The 17,470-nt window shown below is 42.9% G+C and overlaps 1 protein-coding gene across 3 annotated transcripts in view; it reads left to right on the top strand.

Moving 5' to 3' along the window:
* LOC147121245 (protein transport protein Sec23A) overlaps positions 1 to 17,470 on the top strand; it is a 56,272-nt gene that overhangs the window by 1,135 nt on the left and 37,667 nt on the right. Inside the window, exons 2-4 of one of the 3 annotated variants that reach the window (XM_085981459.1) lie at positions 6,044 to 6,274; positions 8,302 to 8,359; positions 16,829 to 16,915. In XM_085981459.1, the coding sequence (XP_085837585.1) occupies positions 6,054 to 6,274; positions 8,302 to 8,359; positions 16,829 to 16,915 (366 nt within the window). In that variant the 5' untranslated portion in view covers positions 6,044 to 6,053. Of the gene's footprint in view, positions 1 to 6,043; positions 6,297 to 8,301; positions 8,360 to 16,828; positions 16,916 to 17,470 lie in introns of those variants that run through there. The other 2 variants (XM_085981461.1, XM_085981460.1) reach the window with 2 other exon arrangements.

The raw sequence follows: 17,470 nt of genomic DNA, 5'->3' as shown, positions 1-17,470 counted from the left end.
AAGGATGAGAATTTTAAAATCCAAGTGTAGTCTGATCAGCGGGTGATGGGTGAATGGGACTTGGTGTAAGCCAGAATGCAGCCAGTCAAGATTTGAATGAGCTCAAGGTGGGTGGCCGGCCAGGAGAGCATTGGAGCAGTCAAGTCGAGGTAACAAAGGCATGGGTGAGGGTTTCAGTAGCAAATGAACTGGGGCGGAGTTATGGAGGTGGAAGTAGGCGGTCTTGATGATGGAGAGGATATGAATAGGGCGCCAAGGTTGTGAACGGTCTGGTTCAGCCTAAGACAGTGGCCAGGGAGAGGGATGGAGTCAATGGCTAGGGAATGGAGTTTGTGGCTTCATAATGTAGTGGCAGGTGGTGGTGATGTAGAACTGGGTGTCGTCAGTGTACACGTGGAACCTGACATGTTTTTGGATGATGCCGCCAAGGGGCAGCATGTAAATGAGAAATAGGAGGCGGCCAAGGATAGACCCTTTAGGGACTCGAGGTAACGGAGCGGGAAGAGAAGCCATTGCAGGTGATTCTCTAGTTATGACTTAATAGATAGGAATGGAACCAGGTGAGTGCAGTCCGACCCACCTGGACAACAGGAGAGAGGTATTGAAGGAGGATGGTGTGGTCAACTGTATCAAAGGCTACAGACAGCTCGAAGAATGAGGAGGAATACTTTACCACGATCACAGTCACATAGGATGTCATTGTGACTTTGATGAGGGCCGTTTCAGCGCTGTGGCAGGGGCAGAAACCGGATTGGAGGGTTTCGAATATGGTATTGCGGTAAAGATAGGCACGGATTTGGGAGGCAACAGCACGTTCAAGGGCTTTGGAGAGGAAAGGGAGGTTGGAGATGGGGTGATAGATTGCAAGGACAGAGGGTCAAGGGTGGATTTTTTGAGGGGGTGATGATGGCAGATTTGAAGGAAAGTGGGACAGTACCTGAGGAGAAAGCTGACATTGTTAATGGTTCTATCATGGGGACCAGGAAGGGAAGTTGGGTGGCCAGCAGTTTGGTGGGAATAGTGTTGAGGGAGGAGGAGATGGGTCTAATGGACAAGATGAGCTTGGAGAGAGCATGAGAGGAGAAAAACTGGAGAAAGATGTGAGGTCAGGGCAGGGGGGAACCTTAGGGGAAGTTTGGCGCTGTGGGCTAGGGGAAGGGAGGGAAGTGGCAGAGGCAACTGAACAGATGATCTCAGTCTTAGTGACAAAGTAGTCTATGAGCTCCTTGCACTTGTTGGAGGTGAGGGTGGAGGGGGCAGGGGAGAGGGGTTTAAGAAGACGGTTGTGGGTTCTCATATGACTGTAAAGTCGGATTTTCCCACACACAGGACATCGGATGTCATTGACCCAAGGGCTGATCTTTTCTTGATTTCCTTTGGGCTCTCTTTACTTCAGCTAGCTGGATGTGATTTGCGTCAAGCTTTGTGTCATCGTGAATAATTTTTTGCCATTTTTTCCTGTCACAAGCATCATGTTCCCATGTGTCAGTTGAGATGCTACATTTTTTAAAAATTGGTCTTTAGACAATCCTTGTATCTTTTGAACAGACCGCCACAAGAGCATTTACCAAGATTCTGCACACCATAGAATACTTTCTTGGGTAGCCTAGTAACAGGCATTCGGATTAAGTAACCAGTCCACCTTAGCTGTGCCTTTACTATCAGTGCCTTTATGCCTGGCATATTTGCTTTTCTGAGGATAGTATCTGAAATCTTGTGCCACTATGGAATTTTCATGACTTTTCTGAGGCAACATAAATGGAAATAGTTGAGATTTCTGATGTGGCAACTGTAAGTGGTCCAGCTATCGCACACATATAGTAAGGATGTTATAACCATTGCCTTGTAGACCTTAAGTTTTGTTGCCAGTTTAATGCCCTTGTAATCACGGGACCTTCCAGAAGCACTATTGGCTTTAAACTAATGCTATCTGGTTCATCTCGTCATTTAGAAGTGCATCATGTGACCTGATGCTTCCTAGTTAAGTGAACCTATCCACTGCAGACAACGTGCACCCTAGCTGGTCTCCCACATTCTACCCTACGTAAACTTGAGGTCATCCAAAACTCGGCTGCCTGTGTCCTAACTCGCACCAAGTCCCATTTACCCATCACCCCTGTGCTCGCTGACCTACATTGGCTCCCGGTTAAGCAACGCCTCGATTTCAAAATTCTCATCCTTGTATTCAAATCCCTCCATGGCCTCACCCCTCCCTATCTCTGCAATCTCCACCAGCCCCCCCCCCCCGAGATATCTGCGCTCTTCTAATTCTGTCCTCTTGAGCATCCCTGATTATAATCGCTCAACTTTGGTGGCCGTGCCTTCTGTTGCCGAGGCCCTGGAAGCTCTGGAATTCCCTGCCTAAACCTCTCCACCTCGCTACCTCTCTTTCCTCCTTCAAGACGCTCCTTAAAACCTACCTCCACCTGCCCTAATTTATCCTTATGTGGCTTAGTGTCAGATTTTCTTTTCCGTCTTATAATACTCCTGTGCAGCACCTTGGGACCTTTTACTACGTTAATGCTATATAAATACAAGTTGTTGTGTAAATGGACTTTCAAAAGACGTTTGACAAACTCCCACATAATAGACTTGTTAGCAAGATTAAAGGGACAGTGTCAGCATGGATACAAAATTGGCTAAGGGTCAGAAAGCAGAGAGTAATGGTGAATGATTGTTTTTCAAACTGAAGGGAGGTATACAGTGGTGATCCCCAGGATTCGGTATTAGGACCACTGCTTTTTTTGATATATATTAATGACCTGGACTTGAGTATACAGGGCATAATTTCAAAGTTTGCAGATGATACAAAACTTAGAAACATAGTAAACAATGAGGCGGCTAGTAACAGACTTCAGGAGGCTATAGACAGACTGGTGAAATGGGCAGACATATGGCAGATGAAATTTAATGCAGAGAAGTGTGGAATTTTAGTAGGAAGAATGAGGAGAGGCAATATGAACTAAATGGCACAATTTTAAAGGGGTGCAGGAACAGAGAGACCTGGGGGTGTAGGTACACAAATCTCTGAAGGTGGCAGGACAAGTTGAGAAGGCTGTTAAAAGAGCATATGGGACCCTTGGCTTTATTAATAGAGTACACAAACAAGGTAAACTAAACCTTTATAAAACAGTGGTTAGGCCTCAGCTGGAGTATTGTGTTCAATTCTGGGCACCACACTTTAAGAGGGATGTCAAGGCCTTGGAGAGGGTGCAGAAGAGATTTACTAGAATGGCACCGGGGACGTGGGACTTTAGTTTTGTGGAGAGACTGGAGAAGCTGGGGTTGTTCTCCTTGGAGCAGAGAAGGTTAAGAGGAGATTTGATAGAGGTGTTCAAAATCATGAAGGGTTTAGATAGAGTAAATAAAGATAAACTGTTTCCAATGGCTGAAGGGCCGATAACGAGAGAACATCGATTTAAGGTGATTGGCAAAAGAACCAGAGGCGACATGAGGAAAAAACTTTACACAGCGAGTTGTTGCGATCTGGAATGCACCGCCTGAAGGGGTGGTGGAGGCAGATTCAATAGTAACATTCAAAAGAGAATTGGATAAATATTTGCAGGGGGGAAAATTTACACAGCTATGGGGAATGAGTAGAGGAGTAGGATTAATTGGCTAGCTCTTTCAAAGAGTCGGCACACTGCCGCCTCCTGTGCTGTATCATTCTATAATCTGAGAAATGGTTCATGATGACTTGGAGGTCCTCTTCTGTGGGGGCAACAAGGGCACCCAAACAAGTCATTACATAGAATCTACAACAGAAATAGGCCATTTAACTCAACTGTGTTTATATTCGACATGAGCTTCCTCCTACTCTAATTACTTCTTCCCACCACCCTGCCCCCATAGCCCTCTTCCCTGCCCCCTCATGTATGCATCAAGCTGCCCTTAAATGCATCAATGCTCTCTGCTTCAACTACTCCCTGCGGCAGCGAGTTCCACATTCTCAGCAGTCTCTGTAATGAAATTCCTCCTAAATTCTTTATTTGATCAGTTAGTGGTTACCTTATATTTATGCCCCCTTGTTCTGGACTCACAAGTTGAAACAGTTTCTCCACATCCATTCTATCAACCCCCTTTGTATTTTTAAAGATCTCTTTTAGGTCTCCTCTTAGTCTCTTTTCCAGAGAAAAGAGCCCAGCCTGTTCAATCTTTCCTGATAGTTGTATCCTCTCAATTCTGGTGAACATCCTTGTAAATCTATTCTGCACTTTCTCCACTGGTTCAATATCCTTTTTGTAGAATGGAGACAGAACTGCAGAGTACTCCAAGTGTGGTCTAACCAAGGCTCTATATAAATTTAACATGACCGCCCTGCTTTTGTATTCTCTTCCTCTAGAAATGAAACCCACTTCTTTGTTTGCACTCTTTATGGCCTGATCAACTTCTAACTGACACAACAACAAAAATCTTTGAATAAATATCTAAATTCTTGACTGCGATCCAGACTAATCTCATCAGAATTTTTATTTTATTTACTCACATTGTTAGTTACTAATAAAGGTGTTTGACACACACTGTGGTACCTCATCAGACATAGTTTTCAGGGAATATAATACCAATCCAGTTCATGTAATGGCAAAATCTTGGGTACACTTGATTCCTGGAGCAAGCTACACCTTAACATACAACAAACCAGCTTCTGCTTTAGGGGAAGTCGGATAGTCTAGGCTAGGGCCTTCTCTGTTATCACTGTCGTGCCACTCCGACTGGCAGACTGGTGGTGCTTTTCTATAGCATATTTCCTTTCTTGCATTCTGAGATGGCACACTGTGCTTCTACAACTTACTCAAACTAGCAAGTGGAGCAACATGCCCAAAGAGGGCAGGGAAATTAAAATGTTAGTCAAACCAAACTGAAAAATTACAATTTTTATGAAAGGAGGCCAGTTGTCTTGCTGTATGCTACTTGGCAGACTGCAATTTCTGTGTTTGACAAGGGAGCTGTTGTTTATTTTCTTGTATCAAAAGCACTGAGTAATGGAATCGCTCAAAATGTTTCAGTTATAAAACTGAATTAGCGACTTAGTTCTTTTTTAAGACACACTGGAAGATTTCTGTGGCGTTGTTTACAAAAGTTCAATGGTACACTGTTTTGTAATGATAGGAGCAATGCAAGTGTAACGCAAAATGTATTATCCTACTAAGGTGGAGTTGTGTTTAATGTGGCTAGAAGTAATCACAGCTTGAGGTTAGTTGCTGTTTGATGAGGGAAATTTGCAGGTTGGAAGGTGTTTGTAAATTTCTGGCCCCAGGTCAAAAAATGTATGAAATGATTGCATTCTTTTATACTTGTGTATATACTTCTACTTAATATACTTATGATACTCCGATGTGTGTTCTCTGAACTGTGTTGGATGCTGTCTAAACTTTAGAAATTGAATTGATTTGGGTAACTGACATTAGGTTCAATATTAAGTAATAACAATGCTATTTGCTATCCAGATGCTGGACTCCTGAACTGCAGAGTAGTGTTGGGATTGAGTCGATCCAATCCCACGCAGTTTGAATTGTATGGATTGATTTCATTTTTCAATTCTGAGTCAGCAAGCGACTGTTCCTACAAATGGGATGAATGTAGTGCTGTCAGACCAGGCGCCTTGAATAACTTCGCTTAGTATGTATTGTGGAGTTTACTGATTGTTTCAAAGTATCCTTTGTTTAATGTGAGGAACATATCGTCAGAAATTGAAGTAATTCCGAGAGTTTTTCCAAATGGCCGTGTATCCTACTCTGGTCTAATATTGTATGTGTACTTAGAGTAAGAAACAAGGCAGCTTGGCCCTGTTGTTACATTGCTTAAAGAAAACTGGAAGGCAAGGACAGGGGAAAGAGGAGTGTGACGATGTGTATGTAGATATCATTTTAATAAAAATCCCTCCTCCAGGGACCTTCATAAGAGGGTGGTAATTTTTTTAATATAAAAATGAAACTATTGGACTTGAACTGTGCTAACTTCATATTTTCAATGTGTATGTGATGCATTCGGAGCAACTCGCTGTCCTTAAATTTCATAGAGTGCCATCTTGTTTTTTTTACAGAACTCTAGTCATGGCAACGTACCTGGAATTCATTCAACAGAATGAAGAGCGAGATGGTGTTCGGTTCAGCTGGAACGTGTGGCCATCCAGTCGACTCGAGGCTACACGCATGGTGGTTCCTTTGGCTTGTCTCTTCACTCCTTTAAAAGAACGCCCAGATCTGCCACCAATACAGTATGAACCTGTGCTGTGCAGCAGGGCTACCTGCAGGGCTGTCCTTAATCCGCTGTGGTACTGTATCTGTATTTCACCTGTAAGCTAAGTGACACGATGTCTAGCCATGACGTGAAAGTTCTAACTTTTTCTCCTTTTAGGTTAAAAGGAATCTCGCTGGTGGTATAGTTGTTTAAAAAAAATACTAACTGATTAATTTGAACATCCATTTAGTTCTTTGTACAATATATTATCAACAATACACTTTTCTCCCCTCAATAAATCTATGACAATGAAGTTAGAATCGGTAATGTTTCAGTGTGAACCTCATGTCAACACAGATCACGCTGCCAGCCATTACTGGGTGAAAACAGACCCAACAGTGAACAAAACCATACCATAAGATTTAATGGTTTTTTTTTTAAAGGTGCACAACGATGGTTACAAGGCAGTAATCTAATCTTGGGTTTGAGATGACTATTAAGACTCAAGAGAGCTTTGTTTTCAATGATTTAGAATAGACATCTGAACTCCTTTGATTAGATTACTGCCCTTTGGCCAGTTTTTCTATTTCATCTGATCATATTACATTTGCATTTGTGGGGTTTTTTCTCCTGGATTTGCAATCTTGTTTATTGCAAGGTCCTTGTGCCTACAATCTTGCCAGTTAAAACTATTGCTACAAAATTCACATCAAAGTGCACCTTGCAGCATTTTGCAACATGGATTCAATTTTGATTAATCACGCAGGAATATGCGGCAATTCCTTCTTTGTACATGTGTTGAATTTGATGACTAGTGTATGAATCCCATCTTTTCTTCATATGATCTTTAGACTAATCTTTGGGGAGTCTCAATTTACACTAGAGGCTTTCATTTTCACAGTCTATCTTTCAACAGCTTCTAATCATTTATTCTACATTTAAAAAGAGTGAGTGTTGATATGATTGAGATGCTTTCTTATTGGAAAACTAAATGCATGTAGCTTGCAGTGCCAGGGTCCTTGAAGCAACTGTAGTTGATTATATTCAGCTTCCTTACACAGCCAGCTGCAGTAACTCCACTGTCAGCTTCCCTGATGTTTCAGTCAGGTAAACTGTAATGGAGAAATCAAGAATACTTTTACATATGCAGTGTTCTGATTTGAGGAAGTTGTGGTACTGACTGGACATTGTGTAAAATATTTTAACTGCTCTTTGAAAAATTAATAATCCATGGAAAGTTTTGCTTTAAAATGCAGTCAGTATAGAATACTTTGACATTTTTAATGGAGATTTTAATAAAGATTAAATTACTCTTTTACTCCTGATAACGCAGTCTATGCATAGGGTAGCCACATAACTACAGAGGTAATGAACCAGTATGTTCCTGCCTCACTATTACAGTGCAAATTTGGTAGGCTTACGGTGATGCCTGCCACTATACCAATCTGAAGATGACTTTGGAGTATTATGATATCAGCTGTTTGATCTTGTACTAGCTGTAAAAGCCTCCGGTAGAAAGAATGCAGACTAGAAATTAAAAACCCTCCAAAAACCTCACTCACAATGAGGACAAGTGAGTCTTTCCATTCAAAGTAGTGTGCTGGTACACCTCATTAGAGCACCAACATAGCACGTGATGGCAGGGTAGGACAGAAGTTCAGTGTGTCACTCCACTGAGTCCCAAGTCTCGGTGGCTGAGCTGCTGAGTGGCGACCAGGTACCATCCCAGAAGTAGGAGTGACAATCGTGAGAGCTATCCCTTGCAAACATTCAGTGACTGGTCAGAGTGGACTTGTGTTGGCAGGGGAAAGACAAAACATGTTAAACATTACTTTTATTTAAAATCACATCATTAAACACAGAGCAATCTACAAGCGGCACAGTCTGAAGTACTTTGCCAGATTAGTAGAATACACAAGCTTCACCCGTGCAGTGAGTTTTGTATGTAGACAGGGGCACTTGAGTGGCATAAGGTTAGACAAAAGAGGTACCATTACCCATTTTAGGAATGTTCAAAACAATTTAAAGTAGTAATATATATTAACATAATAATGGAAAAATAAAGTTCTTGTTTCAAAAAGTAACAAAAATGAAATGTTGATTTTTGTCTTTTTTAAACAGTCAAGTGGACTACAGAGCAAAACTATGGGCATGTAATTTTTGTTTCCAAAGGAACCAGGTAAGGCCTGAGGAATTTTAACGTTGTACTCTGCATCTTGTAATATGCACTCTATTAAAAGGAAAAGTAAGACTTGCTGAGAAAGAAATGAAAAAAATGAACTCAGTTCTAGCTTTCCATTGCTGTGTTCCTCATTTAAATGTTCCACACCTACAATCCATGGAATGCAGTGGATATTTCAGGGATGGGGCGCTAACAGCAGAGTTTTGCGTAAGAATTTCTATTCAGTGGAAAAATGTTGGAATAATTCTGTTCAAAACAATTACAAGCACAGAAAACTCCCTTTGCAAATTTCAAGGACTTCACCTTGATTATATTGTTGCTGGCCGCCTTTGTGAATGAAAATGTCTATGCATCCCACTTGTTTGCTAACTGTGGTAGCGAACCAGTTATAGAATGTGTTTTTAAAACACGTTGTGGGTGGGGTCAGCCTGTGGTCAAGCAGCATACTCCCTGTTAAAAAGGCTTCTTCTACATACTGCTTCACTCAGGATGAATTAATTCAACCAAGTGGTTGTTCATTTATAATCAGCAGTAAATATTTGTTGAGCAGTTGTTGCTCACATAGCTGTTATGCAACCGTACATATATATATACACACTGCCTGCCCTACTGAGTGTTTCTAGCAGTTTCTGATATCACATACACCACATGCTTAATGTTACCCCTTGGTTCACCTCTGCAACTGTAAACTCGTGGTTCTGCTCCTGCTTGTTCCAACCTACGGACACCTCTTTTAGTGGTTTGTCCTCCAGTGCCCACACAGTTGCCTCCACTGTGCCCAGGACTCTATTTTTGGTCCCCTCTTACTCAGCTGTCCCCTCGGCAGCATCTTCTACAAACTCACAGGGTAAGCTTCCATATGTACACTGATGCCCAACTTTGCCAACATTGTTGAATGTTGTTATAATATCTGATTGACTGTTCAACATCAAGTCCTGATGTTGGATAGGCACCCAATGTGCATCTGGCTCTGACTCCATCAAACTCCCTGGTGCCCCATTTAGGCTGAATCCAACAATGCACAATCTCTGCACCCTTTTTATCCTGAGCTTAGCTTTAAACCATACTTCCAGTTCATTGCTGCTGTCTTCCGTCAGTGGAACATCGCTCACTTATACCTTGGCCTTTTTGCTGCTGAATCCCTCATCCCCTCTGCAATCAGATTCTCAAGTGCTCTCCTTGCTGGCTGCCTTGCCTCTATCCTTCATAAGCTCTAGCTAATCCAGAACTCTATGAACCAAGTCCTCTCCTGCACACCCATCATCTGTCCCCCTTCACAGTCTTTGCCAAGCTTTGTTAGCTCCGTATGCCTAGTGAATCAATTTCAATATCTGAAGTCCCATTCTTCAGAATCTTCCAAAGCCTCACTCCACTCTGTGGGAAATCTTTGCCACTTGTATATCCCAGCCCACAACTTTCCATTTCTCTGACTCTGGACCACTGCTTGGTCCTCACACCCTCTTCCCATCAAAGCCTACTCTTTCATAAGAACATAAGAAATAGGAGCAGGAGTAGGCCAATTGGCCCCTCGAGCCTGCTCCGCCATTCAATAAGATCATGGCTGATTTGATCCTAACCGCCAATCTACTATCACAGAACCATCTCCTGAATCTAACAGAATTAGACACACGAAATAGGAGCAGGATCAGGCTACCTGGGCCCGCTCCGCTACCCACAGGGCCATGACCGATCCGAACCTAGACTCATGTCCAAATTCCTGCCCGCTCCCCGTAACCCTTAATTCCCTTTACTTCTAGGAAACTGTCTATTTCTGTTCTAAATTTATGTAATGATGTAGCTTCTACAGCTTTTTGGGGCAGCATATTCCATGGACCTACCACCCTCAGTGAAGTAGTTCCTCCTCATCTCAGTTTTGAAAGAGCAGCCCCTTATTCTAAGACTATGCCCCCTAGTTCTAGTTTCACCCATCATCGGGAACATCTTCCCTGCATCCACCCGATCCAACCCCTTCACAATCTTATATGTTTCAATAAGATCGCCTCTCATTCTTCTGAACTCCAATGAGTAGAGTCCCAATCTACTCAACCTCTCCTCATATGTCCATCCCCTCATCCCCGGGATTAACCGAGTGAACCTTCTTTGTACTGACTCGAGAGCAAGTATGTCCTTTCTTAAGTATGGACACCAAAACTGTACGCAGTATTCCAGGTGCGGTCTCACCAATACCTTGTACAACTGAAGCAATACCTCCCTATTTTTATATTCTATCCCCCTAGCAATGAAAGCCAACATTCCATTGGCCTTCTTAATCACTTGCTGCACCTGCATACTAACCTTTTGTGTTTCGTGCACCAGGACCCCCAGATCCCTTTGTACTTCAGTACTTTCCAGTTTCTTGCCATTAAGATAATAACTTGCTCTCCGATTTTTCCTGCCAAAGTGCATAACCTCACACTTTCCAGTATTGTATTCCATCTGCTAAATCTCTGCCCACTTACTTAGCCTGTCTATGTCCCCTTGCAGGTTTTTTATGTCCTCCTCACTCACTACTTTCCCTCCCATCTTCGTATCATCTGCAAACTTTGATATGTTACACTCGGTCCCCTCCTCCAAATCGTTAATATAGATTGTAAAGAGTTGGGGACCCAGCACTGACCCCTGCGGAACACCACTAGTTACTGATTGCCAGTCTGAGAATGAACCATTTATCCCAACTCTCTGCCTTCTGTTAGATAGCCAATCCTCTATCCATGCCAGAATATTACCCCCAATCCCGTGATTTTTTATCTTAAGCAATAATCTTTTGTGTGGCACCTTGTCAAATGCCTTTTGGAAGTCTAAATACACTACGTCCACTGGTTCCCCTTTATCCACCCTATATGTTACTTCCTCAAAGAACTCCAGCAAATTTGTCAAACATGACTTCCCCTTCATAAAACCATGCTGACTTTGTCCTATTAAATTATGATTATCCAAATGTCCTGTTACTGTCTCCTTAATAATGGACTCCAAAATTTTACCTACCACAGATGTTAGGCTAACCGGTCTATAGTTTCCAGCCTTCTGTCTACTGCCCTTTTTAAATAAGGGTGTTACATTAGCTGTTTTCCAGTCTGCCGGGACCTTTGCCGAGTCCAGGGAGTTTTGGAAAATTATTACCAATGCATCCACAATCCCTACCGCCACTTCCCTCAAGACCCTAGGATGTAAGCCATCAGGTCCAGGTGATTTATCCGCCTTGAGTCCCATTATTTTACCGAGTACCACTTCCTTAGTGATTTTGATCGTGTTTGGCTCCTTCCCACCTCCCCCCCCCCCCCCCCCCCCCCCCCCCCTATAGCCCCCTGTTTGTCCAGTGTTGGGATATTCTTAGTGTCTTCTACTGTAAAGACTGATATAAAATATTCATTCAGTGTTTTTGCCATCTCCATATTTCCCACCATTAATTTCCCGGTCTCATCCTCTAAGGGACCAACATTTACTTTAGCCACCCTTTTTCTTTTTATATAACTATAAAAACTCTTACTATCTGTTTTTATATTTTTTGCTAATTTACTTTCATAATCTATCTTCCCTTTCTTAATCAATCTTTTTGTTATTTTTTGCTGTCTTTTAAAGTTTTCCCAATCCTCTATCCTCCCACTAGATTTGGCTACCTTATATGCCCTTGTTTTTAGTCGAATACTATCCTTAATTTCTTTACTTAGCCATGGATGGCTGTCTTTTCTTTTACACCCTTTTCTTCTCAGTGGAATATATATTTTTTGGAAGTTGTAAAATAACTCCTTAAATGTACACCACTGATCATGTATCGTCTTACCCTTTAATCTATTTTCCCAATCCACTGTACTCAATTCCGCTCTCATACCTCCATAGTCTCCTTTTATTCAAGCTTAGCACGCTTGTTTGAGATCCAACCTTTTCACCCTCTAATTGAATATGGAATTCAACCATGTTATGGTCACTCATTCCAAGGGGATCCTTTACTAGGACATTTTTAATTAATTCTGTCTCGTTACATAGGACCAGATCTAAGGTTGCTTGCCCCCTGGTCGGTTCAGTTACATACTGCTCAAGAAACCCATCCCTAATACACTCAATGAGCTCATCCTCAAGGCAGCCCTGCCCAATTTGATTTGTCCAATTAATATGATAGTTAAAATCCCCCATAATTATAGATGTTCCCTTATTACAAGCCTCAACTATTTCCTGATTGATACTCCGTCCAACAGAGTTGCAACTGTTCGGAGGCCTATAGACTACGCCCACTAATGTTTTTTTCCCCTTATTATTCCTTACCTCCACCCAAACTGTTTCATTATCCTGATCTTTTGACCCAATATCATTTCTCTGTATTACAGTGATTCCCTCCTTTATTAACATAGCCACCCCACCTCCCCTTCCTTCCTGCCTGTCCTTCCTGATCGTTAAATAACCTGGTATGTTTAATTCCCAGGCATTGTCACCCTGCAGCCATGTTTCTGTAATGGCCACAAGATCATACCCATATGTAGTTATTTGTGCCATTAACTCGTCTATTTTGTTACGAATGCTACGTGCATTCAGATAGAGAACTTTCAAAGATGTTTTGTGACACTTAGTTCCTGCTTTTGCCCTTTTTATTACTTTACCTTTTACTCCATACCTTCTGCCCCTTCCTGACACGCTCTGGTTTTTAATTTCCCCACTGCTACCTAAGTCTATGACCTTCTCTGTTGTCATTTTTATTATTTGCTCTCTAGGAACCTTCCCCCACACAAGTTAGTTTAAAGCCCTCTCTACAGCCCTAGTTATATGATCCGCCAGGACTCTAGTCCCAGCACTGGCCAAGTGAAGCCCGTCCCAACGGAACAGCTCCCTCCTGCCCCCGTACTGGTGCCAGTGTCCCAGGAAGCAAAACCCATTTCTCCCACACCAGTCTTTGAGCCACACATTTAACTCTCTAATTTTATTTGTCCTAGCCAAATTCGCTCGTGGCTCAGGTAGTGATCCAGAGATTATTACCCTTGTGGTTCTGCTTTTTAATTTGGCCCCTAGCTGCTCAAACTCCCTCAGCAGAACCTCCTTCCTTGTCCTATCTATGTCGTTGGTACCAACATGGACCACGACAACTGGATCCTCCCCCTCCCACTCCAAGTTTCTCTCCAGTCCAGAGGAGATGCCCTTAACCCTGGCACCGGGCAGGCAACACAGCCTTCGGGACTCTCGCTCTCGGCTGCAAAGAACTCTATCTATCCCCCTAACGATACTATCCCCTACCACTACAACATTTCTTTTAACTCCCCCCCACTTGAATGGCCCCCCGCTCCACGGTGCTGTGGCCAGGTTGCTCATCCTCCCCGCAATCCCTGTTCCCATCCTCACAGGGAGTAAGAGCCTCGAACCTGTTGGACAAGTGCAAGGGCTGCGGCTCCTCCAACACTACCTCCTGGATCCCTGTACCTGCCTCACTTCCAGTCACACCATCCTGACCCTGGCCACGGACTACATCTGAATTAATTAATCTAATTGGTGTGAATACCTCATGATACACAGAGTCCAGGTAACTCTTCCCCCTCCCTGATGTGTCTCAGTGTTTGAAGCTCGGACTCCAGCTCTTCAACACGGAGCCGGAATTCCTCGAGCAGCCAGCACTTACTGCAAATGTGATCACCGTAAGCATCAATGGTGTCCACCAGCTCCCACATATTGCAGCAGCAACACATCACCTGATCTCCCATTCTATGTAATTAATTAAATTTATTAATATTATTCTTAAATACCCTCTGCCCCGATTCTAGATGGTGAATATCGCACCTTAGAAACTATAAACCAAAGAGATTTAAGCTTAAAAAGGGAGAAATACTTACCAACCAACCACTTACCCGCTTTCTGGTGACGTCACAATTGGATTACTTTTTACCCCTCTCCTTCCCTCCGAGTTCCCAGACTGGAGAGTGGTAGGCCTTACCTGGGTCTCGGGAGCCTTTGTACAGCCGCTCAGCCCGCCGATTCTCGCACTGAGGCCTTACCTGGGTCTCTGGGACTTTTATAGCCCCGCTGCTGCCGCTGAGTTCCCGCCGACGCTGTGAGGCCTTACCTGGTCTCTGGGACTTTTACAGCCCCGCTGCTGCCGCTGAGTTCCCGCCGACGCACTGAGGCCTTACCTGGTCTCTGGGAATTTTATAGCCCCGCTGCTGCCGCTGAAATTCCCGCCGACGCACTGAGGCCTTACCTGGTCAGTATACTCTTGCCCTCTAATTTCCTTTCCAAACCATTTTGCCTTACTATGCACTGCCTCATTTTCAAAATCCACCTGAAAACCTATCTTTTCAATTATGCCTACAGTCTCTTTCCATGTCTCCCTAAAAGTCCTTTACTTATTGCTTTGTGTCACTTGACTCCCTTGAGACTTTTGTCTACTTGACAAATGCTCTGTAAATGTAAATTGGTTATGTAGCTGGGGGGGGGGGGGCGAAGAAATGTGCCACTTGCTTGATTAATTTTCTGGTCCAGGTTAAGTTTAGGCTTTCTGCCCCATTTCTAGCCAGCAGCACAGTGAACTGGCTGCCCTCAATTTTGTGTGGTCAGCTCATTTGAATAATTATTTATAGTTGCCTGTGCAGCTTTGGCCTTGTACCGGGAACCAGCTAATAGGGAATACGGAAAATCTAACCAGCAGCCCAAATTTAATGGGATGTGTACACTTAAAAAGTCAATGGCTGCATATGGGGGTCAATATTATTTCAGCCTTTATTAAATTAAGTGAATTATAGATATTTGTCAGCCTTTGTCAGGTGTGGGGTAAAAGAAAGAAATGCCAGGCAAACATGAAGTGAAAGGAAACCCCTTATGGATTGTGTGTGCAAATGGCGGAGTGGCACCACCCAATCTACTGTTTGGCTCACAAAATGTACTTGCCGATTTCTGAGGTGGGTGTGAGGGTGGCTCTTCAGGGTGCCTTCCCCGAGGACACCAGGTCCCATTCCTGGCAGTTGAGTGCTGCCCAGGCTCAATGCTGTGTATGCTACCTGCAGGGCCTGGGAACAATAAGAGGCTCACTCTAAAGGAGCTGTCATGGTAAGACCCAAAAGTACAATATATGTTGGGCAGACGGCCTAAGATTATATGCCACAAAGCATTGCCTGTTAACCTATTCCACGTTTACTGCTTGTCTATGTTAAACCCTAACGCAAACTTCCAATTCTTTCATTGCATCTCATGTATACCTGTATCTGGGCACACCTTCAGGTGCAGTGTAGAATTTAAAGCCATGCCACACTCTCATCTTCCAAGGGCATAATGGCTCATCACTTTAAAATAACCTATCTACATGATGTACAGTCACTTGCTGACACCCAGGTTGGCATGCGGGTTGTGCACATATCTGTCGCTGTGCATGTACTCTTTTGACTTCCAACATCTCGAGACCGATTTCTGCTTGTACAGCAAAGTGGTATATTGAGAGCCCATTCCTGACCTGCCGAAAGGCTTTGCTGACATGCCCAATAAATCCAGTGGGTCTGTGGACCTACTTACTTGGGTGACGGCAAGTCTGTGCAACCCATTTCAGGTACTGGCAGGCCTCTTTCTGATCATTTCTCCTTGTTGACCTCTAGCTCCCTGAGGGCGAGTGGAATTTCCAAAGGAATGCTCATCTGACCATTTAGGACTGTTGCAATGAACAGAGAAACTTCTTTGTTAGGCAGTGAAAATATATATTTTTTTTAAAAGTAAAATTCAAAATTATACTTCTAAATATAAATGCAACAAAAACAAACCAAAAAAGAAAAAAATGTTGGAGTTCTTACACTCAGGAAGCTGGAAGGGCACTGATGCACTCTTAGAAACCTCAGTTCTAGACTAGGCAGCGCATCCATTTTATACTGGATCTCAGAGATGAAGCAGTGTTTGAGAAGCAAACCATGGAAAATGTGGGAAAGAGTGCCTCACAATCACAATTAATAGGATTTTTTGAATATTGCTTCTGTTCAAATCATTTTTGTTTAGCTCTGTAATTGAAGCAATTATTCAATGATTGAGGTAATGTTTGTGTGTAATAAGTTGCAAATGGTCCTTAAAGTTCATGAAATATACTTATTCTTGAAGTGTATGGTCAGTACCCATTGTTAACACTAGGATTTGAGCAAAGTGCAATGCTGGTTATGTGACATGTCCACACAACTGCAACTTGGGTGTTTTATTTTCCCAGTAAAACTTAAGTAAAGCGTAACAGTAGAATTTTCCTTCTATGCCTCTTTGAATTATGGAAAATACCCAGCGGTACAGCTGTAGATTTTGTCTTTACAAACATTGTTTGTGTCTGGCGAAGGAATTTTGTGCCATGAAGTGATGAATTGAATGTCATATAAGAAGTGTATTAGCACAACATTTAAGATATATTGGATTAAGTGTGAGTTTTTCTGTAGTGCACTAATATTAATTATGCTAAATATGCCCAGTGACAAAATTGCATAAATACTTATTGCTGTGCTCTTATATCTTTATAAATTATGTGTTCTGCAGTTTTCACCATCTTACTCGGGCATTTCTGAAGTGAATCAGCCAGCTGAACTACTGCCGCAGTTTTCAACTATTGAATATATTGTCCAGGTAATGTGAGGGACTTGTCTTCTCATGTTGTTAGTATTACACTTGCAGAAGTGTTCTGTGTGGTAAACCACTGTTATAGTTATCACTGTATATTGTTCTCACTGTTCTCACTGTCACATCACTACACGAGGTCGCCTCTTGTCGCACTGTTATACCTGGGCTGACCACCTCCGACTCCGCCCATTACCTGCCCAGGTATAAAGGTAGCTGACTGGCTAGTATTCCTCCCTGTTGGATCGGATCACCCACGAGGGTGGGCTCTGTTATTTAGCCAATAAAAACCTTCAGTTACGTTCTTAACTCGTCGCCTTTTATTGGACTAATTGATAGGCATATCAATTTTATTGACTAAATTTTAAAGATGTCTGATAATGAACAGCAACAGCAAGGAGCTCACCCAGCAGCACAGCAACAGCAGCCTCCAGACAACGGGCCACACCAGCCGGCTTGGCTGCAAGCCTTGAAACCACCATACCTGGATCTAAACCCACAGGCACCAAACTCAGCCAACGACTTCAAACACTGGCTGGACTGCTTCGAATCGTACCTGGAGGA

The sequence above is a fragment of the Somniosus microcephalus genome, chromosome 3 (genome assembly GCF_052327205.1).
Source record: "Somniosus microcephalus isolate GS21.2 chromosome 3, FLI_Smic_1.0, whole genome shotgun sequence".
In the NCBI taxonomy this organism is placed as follows: domain Eukaryota; kingdom Metazoa; phylum Chordata; class Chondrichthyes; order Squaliformes; family Somniosidae; genus Somniosus; species Somniosus microcephalus.
The sequence above is the reverse complement of the archived record's forward strand: the minus strand, read 5'-3'. Positions and strand labels throughout refer to the sequence as shown.